The sequence below is a fragment of the Echinops telfairi genome, unplaced genomic scaffold (assembly GCF_000313985.2).
Source record: "Echinops telfairi isolate 266 unplaced genomic scaffold, ASM31398v2 ScPeMD7_443;HRSCAF=831, whole genome shotgun sequence".
Taxonomy (NCBI): Eukaryota; Metazoa; Chordata; class Mammalia; order Afrosoricida; family Tenrecidae; genus Echinops; species Echinops telfairi.
The window spans coordinates 48952989-48977543 of NW_022104341.1; the positions used below are offsets into that span (position 1 = coordinate 48952989).

Here is a 24555-nt window from a genome sequence, read left to right on the forward strand (position 1 = left end):
TATTAGGTGAGTGACTAAATGACTGGTACTAAACTGTATTCTTATATTGTGTGAATGATGCCTAGGAAGAAAACTCACCAAAAAGGATAATCAATAACCAAATATTCTGTCAACCCTCAGCTGTACAACCCTCAGAATTTGTTTCAAATTCTGTTCCAGATCGACATTTACCTAATAAGAATGTCAGACTAAAACCCTGCTGCCAGTCTGAACTGTGGTGAAGTAGAGGGCTTTCCATGAAGCCAATAACATGTGTTTAGAATGCCATTACCCTCCCAGATAGGAGACATGTAGGCAAGCAATTCAGTTATCTCTTGAAGCCCAGTAGACCTTCCTAATCACGAAAAAGTATCCTCTGAGACATTATAACCAAAGCTATGACAATATAATCAAAGAAGAGACAGGCCCTTAGAAACACTTAATTCAGTAAAGAAATGTGGACATCTAAGATTATTGAGTAATAAAATATTTTTCAAGAAAAATATTAGTAATAATAATAGGTAATGCATTGTTCTTACTATTTAAATCCAGTAAAACTGATATTATTATAGCCATTTAACAAATTTAAAAATCTGAGGCACTGATAAAAAAGAAAAACAAGGTCTAAGAAAAATAACCGGTGCAGTAAGAAATGAAAAGGCTGGGATTTGAACCTGATGATCTGGCCCCTGCCTATGCCCTTAATTAGTTCATCCTGTGGGCATCCAGTTAGCAGGTATCCCGCCCTGACACAGATTCCAGAGCTGCCCATGCTGCGTTGCCAGCGAGGAAAAACGAACGAAGGGTATTTGGAAAGCTGCTTCTTCCCAAGGCTGAGGGAGAGAGTTTTGTTAGACAAAACTTCAAACAAGGCAAGAAATCTTGTAATTACTTGTCTCTCCTTTTCCAGGCCAAATTCAAAATATTGGAAATGCAATCGATGAGGAAAAAGAAGCATCTATCTATATTGAGACAGTTCCTCATTAGCGGAAATTCTGGCCCTGGGCCGTTCACCGGGCTCCCCTCAGAGACCTGAATTCCAGCATCTTCCAGACACAACTTACATGAATCTCCAAAGCCAGCCCTGGAATGGTGAACTGAGAAGTGCACAGATGACCACACGGCGGCATTAATATCATTACGGAAAGGTTAGCTGCTCAGGAAATCGACAAGGTGCCAGGAGCGAGCTCACGGTGCCTCTCAAAAAATGAGAGTGGAGAAGAAACGAGGTCGAGCAAAGAGAAGCCTTTGTTGACATTTTCAAAAGCCGACTTTGTACAGGCCATCTCCCTGAAGAATAGAAAATGGCAATGTAAGAAACCAGTCACACCAGAAAATTGCAGGCCAGTTAGTTCATCACCAGCCACAGAGAAGTATTTGAAAGGTTTGAGAGGATTAAGAGGGGCGTCGCTTCTACTCCTGCAAGCTCGCGGGGGTGAGTGAGGGGAGATAACAAGTATGAGGAAGGCACTGCTGCCTCCCTGACTGTGGCAAGTCTCCGGATGTGGCTGTGTTCTGTTCAAGAGAGAGGCGAGAGTTTCTGAGAACTGCACCGTAATGTAAAATCCCTGCATGACCTAGCAATGCTTTTATATCACATACAAAGTAAAATTTGGTATCACAAAATTCCTATTTGGGCTCAATTAGTACCTGCTTTTCTGGAGTCTGATATGCATACAAATACATGTTTCGTGTGTGTACACACTGAATTTTGGATAGCATTTCAAATGGCATATACTGCTGCTGCTTGTATATGTATACAAATGTTTGTATTTGTATACTTGTCCCTTAAATTTTTGACCATTTGGAACCACAGAATAGGAACTTCTTTGGAAAAACAGACTTTGTGGATGGAATCTGTCCAGGTCGGACGAGGTTCTGCTGGGGTAGGATGGACAGGCGCTAAATGCAATGATTGCTGTGCTTGTAAGGGCTTCCCGGGAATACCTCAGAGAGGAGCCATAGACAGAGATGAAAGCCAGAAACGGAATACAGTGACTTGGATAACACTCTTACCATGTCTGCCTGGGAGGATTGCAAAGACTGGGATGATATGGTGGCAAAGATTCTGAAGGAAGGTGTCTCAAGAGACAGGTGTGACTAGGTTTTGTGAGCAATAACACAGTTCTGATGGGCAGAGAGAGGTCTTCCTCTGACTTACACATACCTATTTTAATTTTAAGGGAGGATGTGTCTAAGGGAATATACTTAATGGGGTGTTAAGTAAGAGTGCTATTTTTAGAAGTAGTAAATGCAGCCAAAATTAAATGAGACATTTTAATGGAGGCGGCTGAGAGAGGAAGAATATTTTAACTGGCCCTAAGAGGACTCTTTAGCTATTTCTAGGTGAGTGCAAAGACAGGACATCTCTTTCTAAAGGACATTGTGGTCGCCGGGTAAGAAAGAGGGAGGGTTTGCTCATTTGCCTTACGTATAAAACCTTAACCAAAAGGAAATACAAGAACAATGTTTGCAGCACAGCCCTCTGGGAGTTGTGAGAATCAAGCAGGGGGTCAGAGGAGTTGAGTGGTGAATTTATGTTTGAAACATGGATGAAAACGAGAATCAGAGGAAACCAAAAGGGTTCTCTGAGGCTTAGGGAGCTGAAGACAGGCAACGTGACTTTAGATTGAGACTGAGCATGTCAAAAATGTAAATGGAAATCATGACTGGATAATATTGCCTTCGAAAAATGTGCAGGTAGAATCTGTCGTTGTAGAGCTAAATGGTTGGGGGGAACTTTCTACAGCATCAGTACAGCAAATTTCTCAGAATTACAGTGATGGTATCATTCTGCGCTTTCACTTTCACTGCTAAATGGGAGTTTGTTTGTTTGTTTATAGTCAAAGAATACACGCGATTGTGACTAGGATTTATGCTTTTTAATTTATAGAGCCTATTTCATATGATCATATCTCACACTAAATGCAGCCCACTGTCATCATAGGGAAGACAGAGTAGACCAGCTACCTGGCATTTCCAAAACCATACACTTTGCAGGCGCAAGAAGTCTCACCTTTCAGCTGAGAATTGGCTGCAGGGTTTGAACGGCCACGTTTGCAATAAGCAGTCCAAAGAGTAGCCCACGACATCACCAGGTGTTGGTCTCACACGCAATGTTATTCCGTTTGATCAGGAACATTTGTGTTTATACTTGCAAAGCTCTTGTAATGGCTTCAACTTAATGAACACATGCCATTTTGAAGTTGCTCCATCATCACATGAGCCCATTCATTAAAATAAATAAATCTGATCTTTTTCTCTTTCACTTTGTTGGTTTATATTTACATACACAGAGATAAGAGAGGGCTTAAAACGTTCTTGGGAAAATTCCACTATCTTTTAATTCCATTTTCCATGAATATTTTGAAGAACAGCATACCAGAACAAGTCCAAATTTCATCTTGGAAATATAAATTATTTAACTTAATTTGCTTTCTTTTTCTTTTCAATTTCTTAAAGAAACAATAAGATTGATACTCATGGCCACTTTAAAATAATTAAATTGTAAATTTTAAGTCGGATTACAAATTTTGACAGGAACATTTCAGAGAAAAAAGCTAATGCTATAAATGCTAAGATCCTGGGTACAAAGGTATTTATGTGTGTAATGAATTAACTTTATCCTTTGTATGCCAAGTGGGAAAAATTATGTCTCATCTTGTATGATTACCCCCCCCCCAAAAAAAAATCCTTCAAGTCATTCTCTCTGGCTTAATTCCCAAGGAACTCTAGTTGACAAAGTTTTTAAGCATCATAAAAGTTTATGGAACTATGCATACTTATATGTGCATTGACATATAATACACATTTTACACACCAAAGAGCATGCATACATACAAATGTATGGATATTCCTACAAGGCTTTATCAACTTACTATATATAGCTCTCTGTTCTTCAGGGTTTTACAGTCCAGATTATACATGGACTGCATATATTGCCTTCATCAGTTTTTCAAACCTCTCTCTTACTGTATATCATCAGAATAGAACTGCCTCTTTGGGTTTCTGAGGCTATAAGCCTTTACAGGAGTAAAAAGTTTCATCTTTCTCCAGGATAACGGGTAGACAAGTGTCCAGTTGGGTGCAATGAAAGGCAGTATACAATGAGAAGGAGGTTAAACATGATGTAGGCAGGAGAAAACCCTTGCCACTCACCTAGGTCTTTGCCTACCTCCATCGTTGTTTCTTTTTCCAGGATCCCTCTGAGAGTAAGTAGTCTTCCACATCTGGACCCCCTAGCCTGGGAAAAGATGGCGCTTGCTGCTCCTGGAAAGGTTTACAGCCTCAGAAAGCCAAAGAGGCATCGCTAAGGTGAGTGATGGAGAAAATGAAGAATTCTACCAAGAATTCTACCCTACATAATTACTATGAATCAAGATTAACTTAATGGCAGGAAGGTGTTTTGTTTTTTAGCAAATTGGCTGTCTGTGTAGAAGAGATATGGAGAAGTTCAATACCATCAGGTAAAATGAGGCCAGGAACGGGCTGTGGAACAAACTACCAAATGCTCACATGTAAATTCAAGTTGAAGGTGAGGAAAATTAAAATAAGTCCATGAGAGCCAAGATACAGTATGACCTTGAAGATATCCCACCTGAATTGTAAGAACATTTCAAGAAGAGATTGGACATCTCAGAACACACTGAACACTAATGACAGGTTATCTGATGAGCTGTTGCAAGACACCAAGAACCTTATTCATGAATAAAGGAAAAGGCCATTAAAAAGGCAGGAAAGAAAATATCAAAGTTGATGTCAGAAGAGATTCCGAACCTTGCTCTTGCAAATGGAAGAAATGATGTAGTCAAAGAGATGAAAATAAAATTTGATAAGGAAGCTTGAGGAGACATAGCAAACATTATAATGAAATGTGCAAATAACTAGAGCTAGAAAATCAAAAAGGAAGAACCTGCTCAACATATCTTAAACTGAAAGAATTAAAGAAAAAATTCAAGCCTCACCTTGCAATATTGAAAGATTTTATGTGCATAAGATGGAATGATGCGGGGGCATCAAAAGAAGAGGAAAAGAATACAGTCACTGTATCAAAAAGAATGAATCAAAGTAGTTGACTCTCCAGCATTCCAGGAGGTAGCACGTTATCAAGAATCAACAGTACTGATGGAGGAAGTTCAAGCAGCACTGAAAGTGTTGTCCAATCATGAGTGTCCGGGACTTGACGGAGTGCCAATGGAGAGCTTCCTCCCGGGGAGCAAGTGGTGGTTTTGAGCTGCTGACTCTGCAGTTTGCAGCGCAGTGAGTCACCACTATGCTACCAGGGCTTCCCTTTACTCGTTCTTAGAAGCTTTATATTTTAAATTATCCATCATTAGTCACTGGTAAATTGACTATTTTTAAACTACCTCTAGTTCTCTTCTTTATATTCATGGGAATAAATTTAAATTCAGACACAACAATCCTTCTCAGATCTAGACCTCCAAATAATTCGTATAATCTAAGAAGAAATAACTACAGATGAAAATATTTTACACATTTTTCCAATTGCTATTTCCATCTTTCCCATCCATGAAATGTAAGCAAACTAACTAGAGGATAGTACCTGTAACAAATAGAATTTGTATAGTTGTCGCAGTTAAGATTTATTGTCAATTTGGCTGGGCAGCCAGGATTCTAAGTGGTTGGGTAGTCGATACCTAGGAATCCCCACGATATGCCCTAATACAATGTAATCAACTCAAAACTGCGATCTGCTGTGGGCAGCCGATCTGTTGTAGATGAGAGTGGCATGCAATCCTCTTCCTCAGGTCACAGGTCTAATGCAACTGACCACATTCCCTGGGGGATGTGGTTGAGTTCCTATGGATGTAGATGGTGTGGGAAAGCTTATTTGTTTTTTGCTAGGTCTAGGTCCTACATAGGCTTATGTTGTTGTTGTTAGATATTGTCAAGTGACCCTATGTACAACAGAAGGGAATACTGTCTGGTCCTGTGCCATCCCCACCATTGCTGTTATGTTTGAGCCGACTGTTGAAGCCACTCTGTCAATCCATTCTGCGTACAGTCTTCCTCTTTATCACCACACCTCCTATTTACCAAGTATAATGTCCCTTTCCAGTCCCTGGTCTCTTTGGATACCATATCCAACGTGTGTGAGATGATATCTTGCTATTCTTGCCTCTAAGGACCACTCTGGTTGTACTTCTTTCAGGCCAGAGTTCTTTGTGCTTTTTGAATATGGGTTACAAACATGCAGTTTTTCAGACATGAGTCAACAGCCTGACATCTGACCTGTCCATCTTAGATTCATTTGACTATGCTGTCTAACACACAGCCATAAACTTTATCACTTATCTCAGATTCATCCACCTCTACAGCCTGTGGTCTTCCTTCCCGTCTTGGGACTCAAAGTTCTGCAGACAGGTGAGTCAGGAGAAACCTCCCAACTTAACACCTGACACCTAACCTGGGGAGCTTCCTGGACTGGAATTTGTCTGCTCCTACAACTGCGTGAGACATTTTCTTCATATCAGTTTACACACACACACACACACACACACACACACACACACACACCTATAAGTGTCACTGATTTTGTTTCATTACTGATGCCAGTGTGACACATTTGATACCAGGAGTGACTTTAGAGAAACAAAATTATAATGATGAGTTTTCCAAAAATGATTCTTAAGTCTGATTGGGCCTCAAGGCCCTGATAAGTCTGCCTCCATTAGTGCTGGTAATTCTGGTGTGTTTTTTTTCCCCCATGGCCTATAATCCCTCTGGATTAGTCTAGGGTCCCCCAGTGGATAGTACCGTCCATCTGGGGAAACCCTAGCATGTTAGGCTGAATGGTCTAGAGAAACAAAACTAGTGACCTTCATAGATGTATAAAAAAGAACTTTATATTGAAAAGTAATTTTATACCAAGAAGATATTCAAGCCCAGTCTAATTCAAATCCATGGGTCTGGTGCTAGCTGGGCACTGTCTTCAGACTCATGTAGCTGCAGGCTGAGGAAGCAGAAAGGTGAAGCAAGATGCAGGGATGTCACAGGCCAGTGGGTGCAGTGCCCTGTGAATCCAAGGTCAGTGGAAACATGGCAGGGTGCCAAGAGCTTTCGAGGTCGGTGTCCCACATGGGGCTACCCTGGAGGCAGACACAGAGTCCCAGAGAGAAGGAAGGCAAAGGGTAAAAGAGTGGAATAGTTCCAGTGTCTCTCTTATAAAAATATTTCCAAGGTGGCATCATCTGGCTGTGACCTGATTAACAAGCTGGACTCCACCCCTACATTGTCATACAGGTTCAAGTTGACATAAAATCTAACTGCCACAACTGGTCAGGAGAATTGCCTGAGGATCATACTTTGCACAGCACTGTGGGGTATTCCCAGGGAGCGCCCTCACCACTCTCAACCAGAGTTAAGGAACAGTGAGTCCCAAAAGGTAAAATAGGGTTGCGCGAACTTTAAACATGTACAAACAGAAAGCTGGAAAAGAGGTGTAGGGATGGTAATTACGGGAGTAGACGAATGGTGCAATGAGCATGAGGTTGGATCATCTGAGTATGTTGATATGGGCCATTAAACAGACTCTTCATGCTGTATTTCAGCTTGAGAGGTTACGACATGTCCTAATCATTTTTGTATGTTTATTAGGTTGGGATTTTTTGTTTGATTTGGTTGGTTCACTGAAACATGGGTTGAGATAAGGCCTGTAATAAGTTAGGTTGAAATGCTATCCCTACCATGGAATGCTGTAGAAGAAGATATCCAAAGGCTTGGGGACATTGGCATGCTAGAGTGGACTTACCATGGCAGACCCATAACATCACACGTGACACACGCAAAGGATATACCTTTACCACAATTGTGAGAAACAACTTTGTGAAGACAACCCTAACGTCGTTGAAGACTGCAGTAATTGCTATTTCAGAGAAGTCATATTTGACAGAGAGAACTGCTCAATTGACTTCAGACACCGAACGATAACAGGGCTGATTTGGTTCATAATAATGGGGCCAAGTGGCAGCACTTCACAAGAGACAAGGTGGGTATTACCGCAGTAACGGACATCAGAGTCAAAGTAGTAATCAGATTACTTTGACTCATATGGACGTATGGAGTTGACTACTTAGGCATGGTGATTGTAGGAGTGAAATAAATGGGAAACCTACTCCGTATAGGTTTGATCTGGACAAGTAAAAATATTCCTATCAGGTGATGGCAATCCAACTTGAATTGTCAGAATAGAGATTACCACTCGGTCAATTCCCAGATTTGAAGCAGTTTATAGACCTAGAACTCCTTGAATGAAGAGGTGGCCTAGTCCTTTTGAGGAAGGACGCAACTGCACCAACAGAGTTTTTAAAAATTTTCTTCCACTCCAATAAATAAATAACCACAAACTCCGAGACAGAAATGTCCCCTCCATTTGGTAGACTTATAAGTTCAAATATCCTTTTTCCTGGAAAATTATAAGACAGAGTGAGTAACTTAGTTGTACTATATCCATAGGTAGCCCCCCATATACTAAAGAGACCCCCTAAAATGGCATCTATAGAAATGTCTCAAGAATTTGGTTCAATTCTCACACAACTGTGTGAGACACTGTGATCTGCTTCAAATATGTGAAATGAAATGGGCAGGATGCTTATTTTCCAAAGTCTAATTTTTGCACTACCTCCTCTGGAAGCCTTTCACGCTACTTCGATCTTTGACTTACTTGAAATCCTCTTAAAATTGCTAAGTAATCATTTGAATTCTTAATTATTTTCTGTCTTATATATTGTTGTAAATCCTCAGAGAGGAAGGCATATACCCCACATAGTTTTAAAGCATTTATAATGCTGATGCACAAAAAATGTGCTAAAATATGAAAGATCTGATTTGTTGACACCAGATTAAAAATAAATAAATAAATAAAAATAAAGATGGGTAGAAAATAATCCACAATAGATGCAATGTTTTGGGACTCTACTTATATCGATAGCATCTGTAAAAGAGTAGAACTGAACCATTTAGATTAATTAGAAGGAACGATAAATATAAATGTATTTCTGTTGTATAATTAGTTATATATTTTACTTCTAATCAAAGTTTATATTTTTGACCCCTGATGGTGCAGTGCTTATGCATTTGATGGCTAATGAAAGGGTCAGCAGTCTGAACCCATCAGCGGCTCCTTGACGGAAAGATGTGGCATCTACTGCCTCAGATATGATAGCTTGGCCATGGGGCAGTGCTACTCTCTCTTATGGGGTCACAGGATGCAAACCTGGTGACTAGAACTCTCATCTACTCCAAGGAAATCAAAACACATCTTTAACTCTCCCACTTGTGAAGGGTTAGAACCTGAGAAAAACTGAGAATCATCCATGGTTTTGACAGCACACACACAGTTGATTGGAGTGACAAGACGATGTTCCCCAAACTCACAAATAACCAGTTTGCTATATGTTAATTTGCTATTTTCACCTTTTCCTGTTTTGTAAAATTTGTTACTGAAATTCAGAAACAAATGCCATTCTTTGAGAAGAGAGTTAAAAGATAGAACTAAAAGCTAACAGTGAATAACTTTTATTTGAAAGTTAGCAAATGATTTTAAATAGATTAAGTCCTACCTATGTCTGCTTCCAATATTTAATATTCATCCACTTTCACATTTGCTTTATTTTATCTCTCTTATCTCTAATACCTGTCTCATTCTTTCATTGCCACTGCTAATAGTGAAATTCTGCTTTTCATTACTTCTCATTTCGATGGCTTCAAGGTGATCTTTTATACAGATTTATTTTCTCATAACTCCAAACTTGTCATTTCCAGTGCAGACATTCTCAGCACTACCTTCTTGTTTCTATAAAAAGCCTTGACTACTTCATTCTGGTAGTCACTGATTGCTGTGCTTTTATCCCAATGCATTTTTCTACAATTCTTTCCTAATTTTTCTCTTCATACACTATATATGCTACATACATTCACATACGAAGACAAAAACTATTTTTGTCAATGCATATGCATATATATACTGAGAGTTTAGTGGTTACATGTTGGGCTGTGATCCCAGTGGTCAGCAGTTCAAAACCACCATCACTCTGCTGGAGAAATACTGGGCATTCTACTGCAGTAAACAGTTAGTCTAGGAAAACCACAGCAGGTTGCTGAGTCAGCCATGACGCAATGGCAGTAGGTTCATCATCATATATCTTTAGTTTTCTAACCTCTAAGTTGTCTAACTTCTATCTAATCCCTAAGGGAGAAAGATGAAACTTTCTACTCCCAAAAACAGTTACAGAGGACAATACTGGGAACACATGATGGGGAGCGAGTCTGGTCTTACCACCCCCACAATGGGGCAAATCAAGAAGGGAACATAACAGATCAGCAACAAGAGCAAAGCCAAGCCACAAAATCCCTGAGGAGCCCCAAACATAGACTTCAGGCTAGGAAGTGCAGTTTCCGGAACCCCCAGGACCAGTGGGGAGATAGTCATAAAAGTCAGCAGACAGACCTATAATTATGTATGCTTTTTCATTTTTTCTTTGGGGGAGGGTGGGAGTTACTGCTTTATTTTCTTATTTTTGCTGTTTTTCTCTTTTTATTCAGTCTTTCCCCCCTCTTTCTCTTTTGTTTGTTATTGTTGTTTTGCCAACCAATATAAGATAGGCATGGGAAGCAAGCTCAAGGAGAAAGCAATGGACCAGAGGCACTTGAGGGGAGAAAGGCAGGGGAAAGGAGGGAATTAAAAGCAACAATGAGTAGAACACAGAGATTCCAGTGGTGGTGTAGCTACAGCAATCTAGCTGAGAGGAGTGCCTGAGAGGCAGAAGAAGGGCGAACACGATGATGGGGCAGAAGAAAGGGAAAGGGAAACAGAGGAAAGTTCTAGGAAACAAAGCTATGGATAGAGTAATAAACACACAAACAAACAGAAAGCATGTTGTTGAGAACCCGGGGGGTCAGATCAGAGGCCCAACACCCATCTGTAGACAACAGGACATTGTCCCACAAAAGGATCACACAGAAGGGATGAGTCAGCCTGGGCGCAGTATCCCACCAATGAAACACATACTATCCCTCTGGTTCTTGGAAGCTTCCTCACCCCCCACCATCATGACCCCAGTCCTGCCTTCAGTTCTGCTAGAACAGGGCATGTACACTGGTACAGGTAAGGGTTCATGACACATGGAATCCAGGTCAGATAAATTCCTCGGGAACAGAAATGGGAGTAGCAATACCAGGAGGGTAAGGGGAAAGTGGGGGAGGGAAGAAGGGGAGGAATGGGGAACCAATCGCAATGATCAACATATAATCACCACCCCATCCCCCAGGGAGATGAACAGCAGAAACATGGGTGGGGGGAGACAGCGGTCAGTGTAAGATATGAAAATAATAGTTTCTAATTTATCAAGGGCTCACAAGGGTGAGAGGGGGGAGGGAGGGAAAAAGAGGAGCTAATACCAAGGTCTCAAATAGAAAGTAAAAGTTTAGAAAATGATAATGACAAATGTACAAATATGCTTGATACAATTGATGTTTGGAATGTTATAAGAAATGTAAGAGCCCTCAATAAAATTATTTTTTTTAAGTGAAAGAAAGAAAGAAAGGAGAGAAATCTACAGAGGCAGTTCTACCAAGGACTATGAATCAGAACTGAATTGGCAGTAAGCGATCTATCCCTTGAAAGAGCCCTGGTGCTATGGGGTAGAATGCTGGATTGTTAATCACAAGATCAATGCCTAAGCCACTCGGCTGGAGAAGATGAGAATATCTGCTCTCATACATGAGGGCTCATTTGTGAAGTAGGGTGCCTCCAGACACTTACTTTGAGAAGCCAGATTTGCTGACCCGAGGGGGATGGAGCTGAGTGTCAAGAGCTGAGATTTATGGTAGAAAGGAATTCTCTTGGGGATATATCAGCTGTGCTAAAACAGCTTTGTAACACTGCCCAAGCAGAGCCAAGACCAGGCCAAAGGACCTAAGCCAGAGCAAGGTCTCCCTGTGAACAAGGTAGAGAACAAACTGTCCTAACCAAAGAACTGTAACTTGGATATTTCTTATCTTGAATGATAATGTATCTTAAAATTGTGTGAATTGTACATGAGTTCTGGGTTGTTGTGTTAGGAGCCTTTGAGTGGGTTGCCACTCCTGGTGACCATTGTACAACAGAATGCAGCACTGTGGGTCCTGCGCCATCCTCACCCTGGGTCCTAGGCCTGAGCCCATGCTGCAGCCACTGTGTCACTCCACCTTGTCAAGGGCCTTCTTTTCTGATGCCCCGCTACTTCAGCATGATGCCCTTCTCCAGGGACTGGACCTCCTGGTGGTATGTCCCAATCTATGAGACAAATCTCACCATCCTGGCCTCTAAGAAGCCTACTGGCTATACTTTTTCCAAGAAATATCTGTTTGTTCTTTTGGCAGTCCATGGTACTTTCTATATTCTGTGCCAACATAATAGTTCAAACACATCAATTTTTTTTCAGTCTTCCTTATCCAATATTCAACTGTCAAACACATATGAGGCAATTGAACATACCATGGCTTGGGTCAGGCACATCTCAGTCCTCACAGTCATAGCTATTCTTTTCAAAACTTTGAAGAGGTCTTACGCAGCAGATTTACCCATGGTCATATGTCAGTTGATCTCCTGACTGCCAGGAGTATTGACTGTGGATCCAAGCAAGAAAAAAAAAAATCCTTGACAACGTCCACCTTTTCCTCCATATATCTTGGTGTGACCCACTGATCCAGTCGGGAAGACTTGTGTTTTCTTACAGTGAGTTGTGATCCATACTGAAGGCTCAATACCTGATCGTTATCAGCTAGTGCTTCAAATTCTCCTCAGTTTCATCATGCAAGGTTGTGCCATCTGCATATCACAAGTTGTTAGTAAACCTTTCTCCAAAACTTATGCTGAATTCTTCTTCATATCATCCAGCATCTCGGTTGGTTTACACCACATACAGAGTGAATGAATATGATGAGAGGATACAACCCTGACACACACCTTTCCTGATGTTAATCTCTACAGTATTCCCGTGTTCTGTCTGAGCAACTGCTTCTTGATCCATGTAGAAGTTCCACACGAGCACATCAAGTGTTCTGGAACTCCCGTTCTCTGTGAAAATCCACACAGTCCAGTGCCTTCGCATAGTCCATAAAACACAAGTGAACCATTCTCTGCTTCCAGCCAAGATCCATCTGACTCAACTATGGTGCCCTTGGTTTCCTGTCCTCTTTTGAATCCAGCTGAACTTGTGCACTTCTGCAGTCGTGTCGGATGAGCTTCAGGATTATTTAATTGCATGTAATATCAGTGATATTGGTCTATAATTTGCAATTTCCAAGTGACCATTGTAGTACATTATTGTAACTAGAAATTATGTAAGGAGTGCCATGGGGGTGGGGGAGTAGCTGGTGTCAGAAGTGGTAAAAAGTATAGAAACCTGGAGGCATATCTGATTTCACTCCTCATCAGAATCAGCATTGGGCTGAGGTTGAGTTTAATTCTCCATCTGCTTTATGGAGTCACAGGAGGTAGGACACCACTTCCACGCCTTTCTTACAGTTACCTAAGTCCAAATCACTCTTCCTCCAATTCCTCAGGACAATATTCAAATGTCACGTTTTCCACGACACAGCTTCTAAATTCCACAATATTGTCTCTAAGTCCTCAGAAGTAAATAATATTATTCTTTCTAACATTTTATAGGTAGTTTCTATTTCTTTTACAGAAATTTTACTTTCTTTTACAGATATCATATCACTCCATTGTTCAATTACATCAGGCAATATTGTACAATTGTTACCACAATTGATTTAAAAATATTCCCTTCCTTCTTGAACTCTGTGATATCAGCTTCCCAACTTACTTTATATCTTAAAATATATTTATGTTTTTCCCCCTATATTAGAACAAGAAAAATTGCTTAACATAATCTATGGCAATTCCACTTTGCAAGATCTATCATGACAAGTAGAAAGCTTTAAATAGAGTTGATGCTCAGATAGATGTTCAATGAATGATTGAATGAGTTCACTAATAGTAGCTTCAGAACTATGCAAGTTGTATTAAAAAATCTGTGTAGGATTCACATGGACCTTCTTGACAATCATGCATGTGCTGAATATCATTTATATAAAATAATCTGATGTGTTTCTTAAACAAGATTAACACAACCTTTGGGATTCCACTGAGGGTGTCAGGGATTCCCACTCTTGGGCAGTCAAAAATGGTAAATAAGTAAACAGAGCTCTTTGCCCAGTAGTCTGTCTAGAACTAAAATGCCCTGTTTCATATATTGCCCTACCCCTTGGGGAACAACTATTGGAGCACGCTAGCTCTATGTTTATTCCAAGCCTTTATTTTACAGGAAATCCTCTGCTGTCATAAACTAGGTAAATGTGCTGCTGTGTTTGAGCTCAATTTACTAATGCAAAAACAGCAAAATGGCATCATAAAAGTAGTGTTTCAGGTAAGTTTATAGCAGGTCCTTCTCTCCTATCCCACTTTGTATGAAATAGGCACTCTAGAATAGTCACAGAGCTCAGTCCTTGTTCGGGCCTTTCGGATCTTGGACTGAGCTAGCTGGCGAATCTTTCAGATATCTTTCTGAACATTATTCATATATCTGAAATAACCCTGAAGGGTTGATATATAGCTTTTGATTCCTGAGAAAGTCAATGGCAAAATTTTCTATGGCCTACATTTTTGACAACCCCTAGAGTATGTAGATAAACCTTGTCTGCAATAAATCTTAGATGTATCTCCACTGAAATCTGTCAAAGGTTTGGAGACAGTTGCACAATTCTAAGTTTATTAAGGAAAACAGACTACCTGTTCAGGTCCCGGTGTATAATTGGCTGTGTCAGGTTGTGAAGGTACTCCATACCTTTGGCAACATCGACTGCAATAATTAATTTAGACTGAAAGTAAAGAAACCTAGAACATAAAAATAGATTTAATGAGGACAAAATGGTCAAAGCCAATACCATGTTTCTAAATTAAATCAAATGGTATCTGTGTTTTCATTCCAGGGTGTTGTGTGTGTGTGTGCACACGCTTTGTTGAAAATTAGGCTATAAACTCAACAAATCTGGAAAACAGCTTTTCTACATCAGATAATCTTTAATTACAGATCTACTTGGGATATCAATCCCTATGTTTAAAACAGTCCACTTGATTTTATATTATTTGTAATATTATACTTAATTCTTTTATTGTTGCATAAAAATGGAATCTACTTTAATAAATGACAGAATGAAATTGCATTGTCATTACTGTGTGCATAAATCTAGGAAGTGAATTCAAAGAAGACTTAGGTAAGTGCATTCTTTTTTTAAAAAGAATTAATATATGCTGCAACCCCTGGAAATTATTTTATTCCAATATTACATATATCTGCATTATTGGTATGTGAAATTTAGCCTGATAATTATGAACACCAGTTACTAACTTAAATCCCTTGGGATTTGTTACCCTCAACTGAATTCTTGTTAAGAAAGCAAAGAAGCAGCCACATTTATTAAAACATGATTATTGGGCATAATGTATTAACTATATTCAAAATGCAACGCTTAACCATCTTTAAAATGCCCCACTTTGTAAGACTCAGAAATTTCAGATAGTGAAGATTCATATAAGCTGTAAACCTCTAAGGTGGTTCAAGGTTAACTCCAAAGGCCAAACAAATGACCAATCGCAAGAGAGAATCCATACCTCTTCTGCTCGTGTAGAAGGGAGAAGAGAGAACCTCCTGAGATGTACTGAGTGACAATGGCAAACTGACTGGGGTCATTCAAGCAAGCACCCACAACTGAATTACACAGGGATGACTGAGTCGGCAGAGAATCGACACCTCCTGGCAAAACGTGTCCACATCTGACTTGGAGCAGTAGGTGTTGGCGCGACAACTGGGAACAGCAGCAGTGGGAATTCTCAGTTAGTATGTGGATCAAGACAAGAGGCTCCTTTGAGATATTTCTCAGAGGTTACACACCCACCTAGAAGCTGAATTACCTCATTTGCTGGCTTACCATTTTATAGCCACGATTTTATGTCTGCACTGTCCTTTGTATACTTTTCCAAAGGAACCTACAATATTTAAAATAAATTAGGAAACATATGCCATTTTGGACTCATTGAACTAAAGCGGACACATATTTTCTTAGGTTACCTGAGCCAATAATCTCATGGAACTCAATTTCTGAGAGCTGAAGATGGACATGTGCGGGCAGCCCAGCCCTGAGAAAGAGACCGTCTGCTTTCTCTGTAAGCAGCAATTGGTGTTTGTCATTGAAATGAGCACATAATGCGGATGTGTACATCCTCACGCACATGCGTACTCATGTGCATACGCATGCACATTTTACTTAACCAACAATTCCCTGGAAACACTTAGTTTTCCCATTTTAATTAAGTACATGGAGATACTAAAACCCCATCCCTTAAAAGTGTGCTCTCTGTCTCCATCACCTGACCTTGATTATTAGGGATGAAGTTTTATGCCCCACCTATGAATACTCAGTTTGCCTGATGACAGCTAGCCTGAACTTTACCACACACTTACAACTGGTCAATCCCTTCAACCTATCATAGTATTCTTAACCAAATAATCAGAAACTAAACCTTAAGGACATGAAAATCAAATGACAGGCCATAAGCTTATAAATTATTCAGAAGAGATATCCAAGCCCCCAAAATAATTTTAAAAGACTTTAAATTGCAAGTAGTTAAATATAAATTACTTGAATTATGTTTTTTACCTTCCTGACCAAACCATTTTTATGCAGCATTCATTCAAAAGTTTACAATTATCATTTATTTGTAATCTCTTGAAGTATTATTTAATTTTTCAAATATGTGTTCTAGGCAAACTAGTCTCAACTTTTCTCAAATGAATAGTAATCTTTGTAATTTACATTTTATAAAACAATAAAATATTGAGAAATGTTACAGAAATAAAATATTTCTTTAATCATCATGTGAAATTCTCAGTAATTATACCCCATTTACTGTGAGGGCATACGCAAAATAACACAGCAGGTAAGGTTAATTATGGAAAGGTCCAATGATAAGAGTGTTTATGCTAGAAAAAATACCCAACATTAGTAATATGTGAAATATAATAGAAAGTTGCCAGATCTGAGGAGATAGTTATCCTTGCTAATGCTATTTTTAACAATTGCCCTTCTGTAAAATTACCTTTTGTCATACTTTTAATCTTTCCTAAGGAAGCTGGGACAGATACATAGGAGCCATCTAGAAATACAATGAAATGATAGAGTTAAGAGTAGCAATGATTTATGAATATTTAAAAGTTCAACCTTTAAAAAGCAACACAATACTTAAAGACAACCAAGTAAAACTATAGCCTAAAGGACAGGTCTGTCGTGTGGCTGCTGAAAATGTACAGCAAAGTGTGGAAGAAGATGTTTGTTTAAGTCAGTGGCTAGGAGATGCCATAGATTTCATTTGTGCCTGGATATGAGCACTCTGGGGCCTGAAAAAGCAATGATTGCTCTCAGCTTTCCAGTTCTTGCTGGTCACGAGCAGAGAAATAGCAGATTTGTGAATTAGAAAAGAACTCTATGGAGGTTTCCTTGCATTCAGTCTCAGCCAAGCAAACCTTTTCTTAAAAAATAAATAAATAAAGGCAATTGACCGTATGGCCTCCCCACTAGCCATAGAATGGTGATAGCAGAACACTGGTCTACCATTAGGCATAAAATTACACTAGCAATGAAAACTGAGTGAGAAGAGGGTACCTCCTCCTGGCTGAGAATACTCATTACAGGGCAATTCATCCTGCGGTCTCTTAAATGTTTCAGGAGGGTGACAATTGCATCATGTCCTTTGTGGAAAGAGGAAAAGGAGAAAGGGTCTTAATTTTTATTTCTCTTATTCAGCATGCTACCTATTTTTTTTTAACAACTAAAGATAGCTTACAACATAGGAAGTACCTTAAGAGATAATTTACTGACATTGGAACTTAGTATAATTATTCCTCATTACTAACAGATTCCTTTGTTGTGAGTTCCTCTATTTACTTAAAATACTTACTGCAAAAAAAAATCTCAATGAGGTCAAACTAGGCTTGCTTGATATTTACTAAATGACTCTCTACGAGACATAATAATTGCAAATAATGAGGACCAGCTTTACTTTTATTCATTCGTTCATTTGTGCAAAATCATGTATTAAATCTGCTATGTGCCAAGCACTATGCGATGTGTTTTGTTGAGAAGTGAGAAAACAATGAATATAGCAACAGTCGTTCTGCCTTCAAGAAGCTTACAGTCAATGAGGAAGAGAGATATTAACCAAATAATTATATCAACTACGCATTTCTCCACACTGCTAGGCTTTAAAGACCAGGCCATTATGTAGAAATCAGTATTATACAAGCATGGAGGATGACTTCATCTGATACAAATGGATGATGACTACATTATCACATTACTCCCAAAGCACTGAGAATCATGGCAAAGTCAAGTTGACACATAACCTTTACACTCATTACTACCATTGTTCTTGCCTCAGATCTTGGCATTCATAACTTCAGATGTGTGCTTTCAATACCCTCAATCATCAAATAATAGATTATATACTATTACCATAAATGTAATATGTCACATAATGTGGTCATGGATAAATAAGGAGTAATCCACTGCCATTGAGTTGATTCCAACTCATAACTCTCCAATAGGAAAACTAGCAGCGTGTGTTCCCAAGGAAGTAAATCTTTACAGGAACAGAAAGCATTGTCTTTCTCCTGCAGAATAGCTGGTGATCCCAGACTGCGGATCTGTTGCTAGTAGCATCACTCATAACCCACCAGACTCCCAGGAGGAGGTATATGAAAACTGACTTTCTAAGAGAATACCTTTTATGTGGTTTGGGAGCATAGGAATCTCTAGGAGATGTAAATAGCACACAACTGTTAATAGATAATAGATGTATAAATAGACGTGCCTCAGAAGAATGGCTAGGCCCTCTATTATTGAAAAATTGGCCACAAAAAAACCCTACAGAGAACAATTTTACTGAGACGTATGACATATGGCGAGAAAGAGGGATTGACTTGATGGCAGCTGGTTTCCAAAGGGAGTGTACACTACAGACATTACCCCCAAAATTAAATATCGGAAGGGTCGCCTGAGGAGAACAAATTTCAGTGGAGTGTCTAAACTTCAAAAAGCAGCCGACTGTCTGCTTGTGAGGAATTAGCCATTGAAAACCTTCTGACTAGTAGCAGAACGTTGTCAGATACAGTCCTGAAAAATGGGGCAGGCGGTCCAGTTCTGAGGGCTTAGTCACTGGAACCCTTATGAAAACTAGCAGAAGATTGTTCGACGCAGTGCTGGGGGCTAAGGCCTTCTGCTTGGAAGGCACTTAAAACGTGATTTTGTGGCTGAAGGTTTCAAGCTATCCACAGGTATTTGTGACTCCCCTTTCTCAGGGGAATTGTGTTTCTGTGAATGGCAGTCCATCCAGGGGCAGCATTTCCTCATTCCTTTTTGGGGCTTTGTGACTAATTCTCAAAAGGAGAATGTAAGAAGTGATGTCACTTCCTGGTTAAGTCTTCCAAGAAGCATTAAAGCCTTCTCATCCTTTTTTTGCACATTCTCTAGGCTGAACAATCCCCCAAAGCCAGAGTTGACCAGAAATATCCACCCTAGACTGCTATCTGCCTGAGAAATCAATCTATCTTCATCTTCTATAACTTCATTGACAGTAGGGCTTTATTATTGTGACTTTTCAAAAAAATTAATGTCCCTTTGAATATAACCGTGATTGACAAGATAGCGGAATGTTGATATGACTTTATGCTAACACCATCGATGTAATCGGCTGAAGTTAATTTAAGTAAGAGGAAGATAAACTCAACCTTGGAGACCTTGTCAAGAGACTTGTGAACGGTAACAACACTCATTTTCAAAATGGCAAAATTTAGAAGCTGAAAAAGCCTAAGTGCTAACCCAATAGGAAAGAGCCATAAGCTAACATTGGTTCAGAAACTACCTTGCTAATTTAGAGCATAAGTTAAAAGATAACTTGCTTATCTCCTCCTTCCTTCAAAATAAAAATTAAATCAACAGTGCATGCAAAATCTAGAGGTAGGATTAGGAGCCAGTGGAACAAAGGAATAAATGACCAACTGTAATGAAAATGTTGGCAATTCAAACTCACCCTTGACTCCAAGGGAGAATGATATGGCACGCAGCTTCCGGAAAGATCCCTGCTAAGAAAATTCTGCCCTATCGGGTTGTTACATGAATCAGAATCGTGTCAAGATGCCCAGCAACAACACTCGTATCTGAAATGTTTCTAAATGTAACACCCAGGAAAGAAGAAAAGAAATTGAAATTACAATTGTTAGAACCTTTTTAGGAAAACATAATCCAGGATTCACAACTAGTTTCCATCCCCTTATCATTTATAGATTTCTATTCATGACTGGCATATCTCTACTGTAAAATTACATAAAACTTTACATATTTTGAATAGGATTTTGAACTTTGGAGTTGGCAAGATATGGAGCCACAAGAGGATTTTAATTAGGTGAAGAGCATAATTAGTTTTACTTTAAAAAATAATCCTCATCAATAGATAGGAGCCATGGTAGCAGAGTGGTTACTTGGGCTACTAGCTGCAAGGTCAGCAGTTTGAAACCATCTGTTTCTACTCCCATAAAGAATTCCAGTCTTGGAAACTCACAGGGGCATTTGAGCCTGTCCCATAGGGTCACAGTGAGTCACATCGATTGGAACTAATCATATATCCTCAAAAAGATACATGACTGTTAAAAAGATTTTTTGAGACAATGTGTGTAATATATCTAACAGTGCTATCTGTTAGATATATGCTTCTTTTGGATCTTATCCCTGCTTTCTTCCTACCCTTTTACTACGTGACTCTCTGAATGTCAATGAACTTGGAAACTCATTTTGAAACCTCAGATGCATTTTCTAAACATGCAGCATTTTTGTTTTCAGTTACCGCTCTTACCAGATTCAGTGATTTATATTTCCTCACAGTTCTGAAGTCCACCGTGGGTGGCACTGAGCTAATACAAAGGTGTTGGCAGGACTATGGTCCGTCTGGAATCATCTATTTCCTTGTCGTTGTCTAGCATTCCTTGACCTGTACCTCTCTTCGTTATGGCTTAGTCCTTCTCCCATCAATCGCATCGCTCTTGCTCAGCGGTTCCCAACCTGTGGGTCATCACCCTTTTGGGGGTTTGAATGACCCTTTCACAGGGATAGCCTTAGACCATCGGAAATCACATATTTTGGATGATCTTAGGAACCGAGACACCGCTCCTCTATCTCTCTCTAGGCGGGTCCGCTCACATGCAGATACACCCACATACGAGTACCCGGCTTGAAGACTGTTACCCAAGCTACACCATGCTTCAAGACAAAATTTCATTTATTTGTAATTAGAAATAAATATTTCACAATATATAGTACATATTGTTTTTGTGATTAATCACTATGCTTTAATTATGTTTAATTTGTAACAATGAAAATACATCCTGCATATGAGATATTTACATTATGATTCATAACAGTAGCAAAATTACAGTTATGAAGCAGGCATGAAAATAATTTTATGGTTGGGGGTCACCACAACAAGAGGAACTGTATTAGGAAGGTTGAGAACCAGTGGTCTAGCTTCTTTTTGTTTCTGTCTTCTAGTTACTAGAATCTTCATGATTACATTGGGCCTACCTAGATAATCGGGAGAGTCTCTCTCAAATCCAGTAAGATTCTCCCTAGAGACACAGTGATTACGCACGCAGGTTGGCAGTGCCAACCCAACCACTGCTCTCAGGGAGAAATATTTGACAGCCTGCTTTTGTAAAGATGTTTAACCTCCACACCCTAGAAGAGAATTCGACCCTCTCCTTTAGGTCCCTAGGAGTCGAAACCCACAATGAGTAACATCGGTAGCCTCCATTTCATCTGTGGTCTTACTTCCCCTTAAACACCTGTGGGGAGCCAGTATTCTCCTACCTCACCCCGTTTGTGAGACCATCGACGAGGATGAGCCTTGCTTACATCTGGTGCCCCTTCCCGCTGAGCATCTCTTTCTTCGCCTGATGATCCTTGGGCTCAGGATAACAACAAACATCCCTCTGGAATTGAAATACACCTGTGTCTGTCCCACTGCTAGATCTACAGGCTTAGCGACTTTGATGCCCTCCACTCTGCCTGAGCCCCCACTTTAATGGAATCTGGGTGAATTTGAATCCTTTCTTTTACTCACTTGGGCCTTTACATATTTGAGACTAGTTGTTTTTTGTATGTTTCCTTCTGGTTTTCCATGGAAAATGCCCCTCCAAGAAAGAAAGCAATCCAAACCCTTAGCATTTACCCAAGCACAACAAAGATTAAATCAGAGAGCCCGCCTCCTCGCCTCTCAGGGCCTTCTGTACAATTGATTTCGGCTAACAATCGAAAGGGCTCCAGGCTTTCCCTAAACAAGCAGCACACTGTGTCCTGAACCCTGAACGCTTATGCGAGTCTGTGATCACACCCTGGATGCTACCTTTCATTTCAGCAGCTCTCTCGGCTCCCCTTGCTCTGAGCAGTCTCCATGTTCCGCCAGCACGCGGCACCATTTGCTGGCAGTGTTCTTTGGGTTGCTTTTCATCAAGAGCCTAATGAATCCATGGGACCTGGCTGATGATAAGCACGAGGGCCAGGGAAATACTAAGAGGCCCCCTCAGACCTGGATGGCAACTCAGCCCGATTTTCCACCTCCTGCTCACTGTGGGCTGAGGCGCCCACGTATGAGATATTCACATCCACTAGGACTCCTCTGACAAGCTACCAAATTGTATGCACTGGGCCTGGTTTCCTGATATGTGGCCACAAGGAGTTAAGCAGAAAAATATATTGATGAGCTTGCTAAATTAGCTTGTTAAGCCAAACTCCTGATAATGGATACACTCAGATAACCAAGACACACTAATGGAGCATGTCCAGAGATAATCAAACTTCCACTAATTAAGAGAAATGTTTTCCTGTACCTGCGTATTTACTACATACTTCCAAGTATTTTACCCAAATTCAAGGTTGCTATGTTATTAGCCTAATGGAGCTATAACAATGATTTGCACTGCAATAGTACCATTCGTTGAAGTGCATGGGCGTTCTGGCAAAGTCAGCTCTCTGCCAGCTGGAAGTCACTTTCATTTCTTGTTCTCACTGTTCCATCTCTGACTGTATTGCCTAAATCCCATGTTTTCCTTTTGACTTGTCTTCTTCCTGTGTTCCACTACTCTCTATATTTGGTATATTTTCCCCTTAAGACTTCTTTGCTTTCTACATTAGGGATAGTTATTGATTTTAAAGCATACGGCTTTGATGAAGAGTGTGAGATCTGGGGTGTTTGATATCAACATGTTGGTCATGTGCAGAGATTTCGTAATTATTCAAGAGGATTTTTCCCTATAAAGTTGTCCCTATATCCTCCAGCATTTCATCTTCAAAGCAATGAATGCTCACCCTCAATGCATATTGATCAGGGATAATAGTAGATGTAGAGTTAAATGACAAATGACACTAATTCTAAGACAGTCTCCTGACTTTATGGTCCTTGAAACTCCTTAGTACAAGACTTGGTAGAGAACATGAAGCTTTGATATCCATTTCAGAAGCCAAGGCATTTTTTTAACTTCACTTTGTTTGTCCCATCACTGATTAGCAGTTTGGTAGCTTACAACTTGACTCAATGCTTGAAGCCATAGCACTGGTGTGTCGAATACCAGTAGGGTCAACAATGGTAAAGAGACTTCAGTAGAGTTTCCAGACTAAGACTGTGAAAGGAGCCTTCACAACCTACCTCCAAAATGAAACCGTGAAAACCTTATGGCTCATAACAAAACACTGTCTGATACAGTGTTTGAGGCGGCTAGGTTTTATGTCAACTTGGCTGGCCAAGTGTTCTCTGTGGTTTGGCCGCTGAGGCCTTGTAATCCCCATGATGTGACCTAACAAAGTGTAATCAACTCCATAATGGGGTATCCTGTGAGCAACCAATCAGATGTAAAAATAAAGTGGGATCTAACTCCTTTATTTAGGCCACAGTCCTGATACAATTGAAAGAACGTCTCTTTTGGGGTGGAATCTAATTCTAGTTTAAGTGGACACTAAAGAAACTTGCCTACTTTTGGCTGGATCTGGCTTCTACACTTGACTCCTGGGCCTCCAGTTCTTTGGACGTCAGGCTTCCATGTTGCCTGTCAATTCTGGAGACCATCAGAGGCCTGTCATCTGACATGTCCATCTTGGATGTGTTTGCCTTCCAGGCGCAACCTGACTTGCTGGACTCGGATTCATCCATTTCTGCAGCCACCAACTTGGGACCACGCCGCTCCTCATGGCTTCAACAGTCCCACAGCCACGTGGGTCAAGAGGCATCTCCGTCTAACACCAGAACCACAAACTTGGCACCTTTCTAGACTTGGATAGGATTTTCCCAACTCTACTACTTTATAAACCCCTTTCTGGATATATATATGTTACTGGTCTTGCTTTTCTGGAGAAACAAACCTAAAACCGGGCTGGAAGAGGAGTTCCCTAAATGTGGAGCTTTACACAGAA

The 24555-nt window shown here is 40.1% G+C and overlaps 1 protein-coding gene across 1 annotated transcript in view; it reads right to left on the minus strand.

Moving 5' to 3' along the window:
* Positions 1-24555, minus strand: part of LOC101653524 (serine/threonine-protein kinase TNNI3K) — a 354136-nt gene that overhangs the window by 136730 nt on the left and 192851 nt on the right. Inside the window, 8 exon segments of the mRNA XM_045291740.1 lie at positions 14777-14881; positions 15659-15755; positions 15758-15852; positions 15976-16033; positions 16116-16208; positions 17144-17200; positions 17707-17760; positions 17763-17792. Coding sequence (XP_045147675.1) covers positions 14777-14881; positions 15659-15755; positions 15758-15852; positions 15976-16033; positions 16116-16208; positions 17144-17200; positions 17707-17760; positions 17763-17792 — 589 coding nt within the window.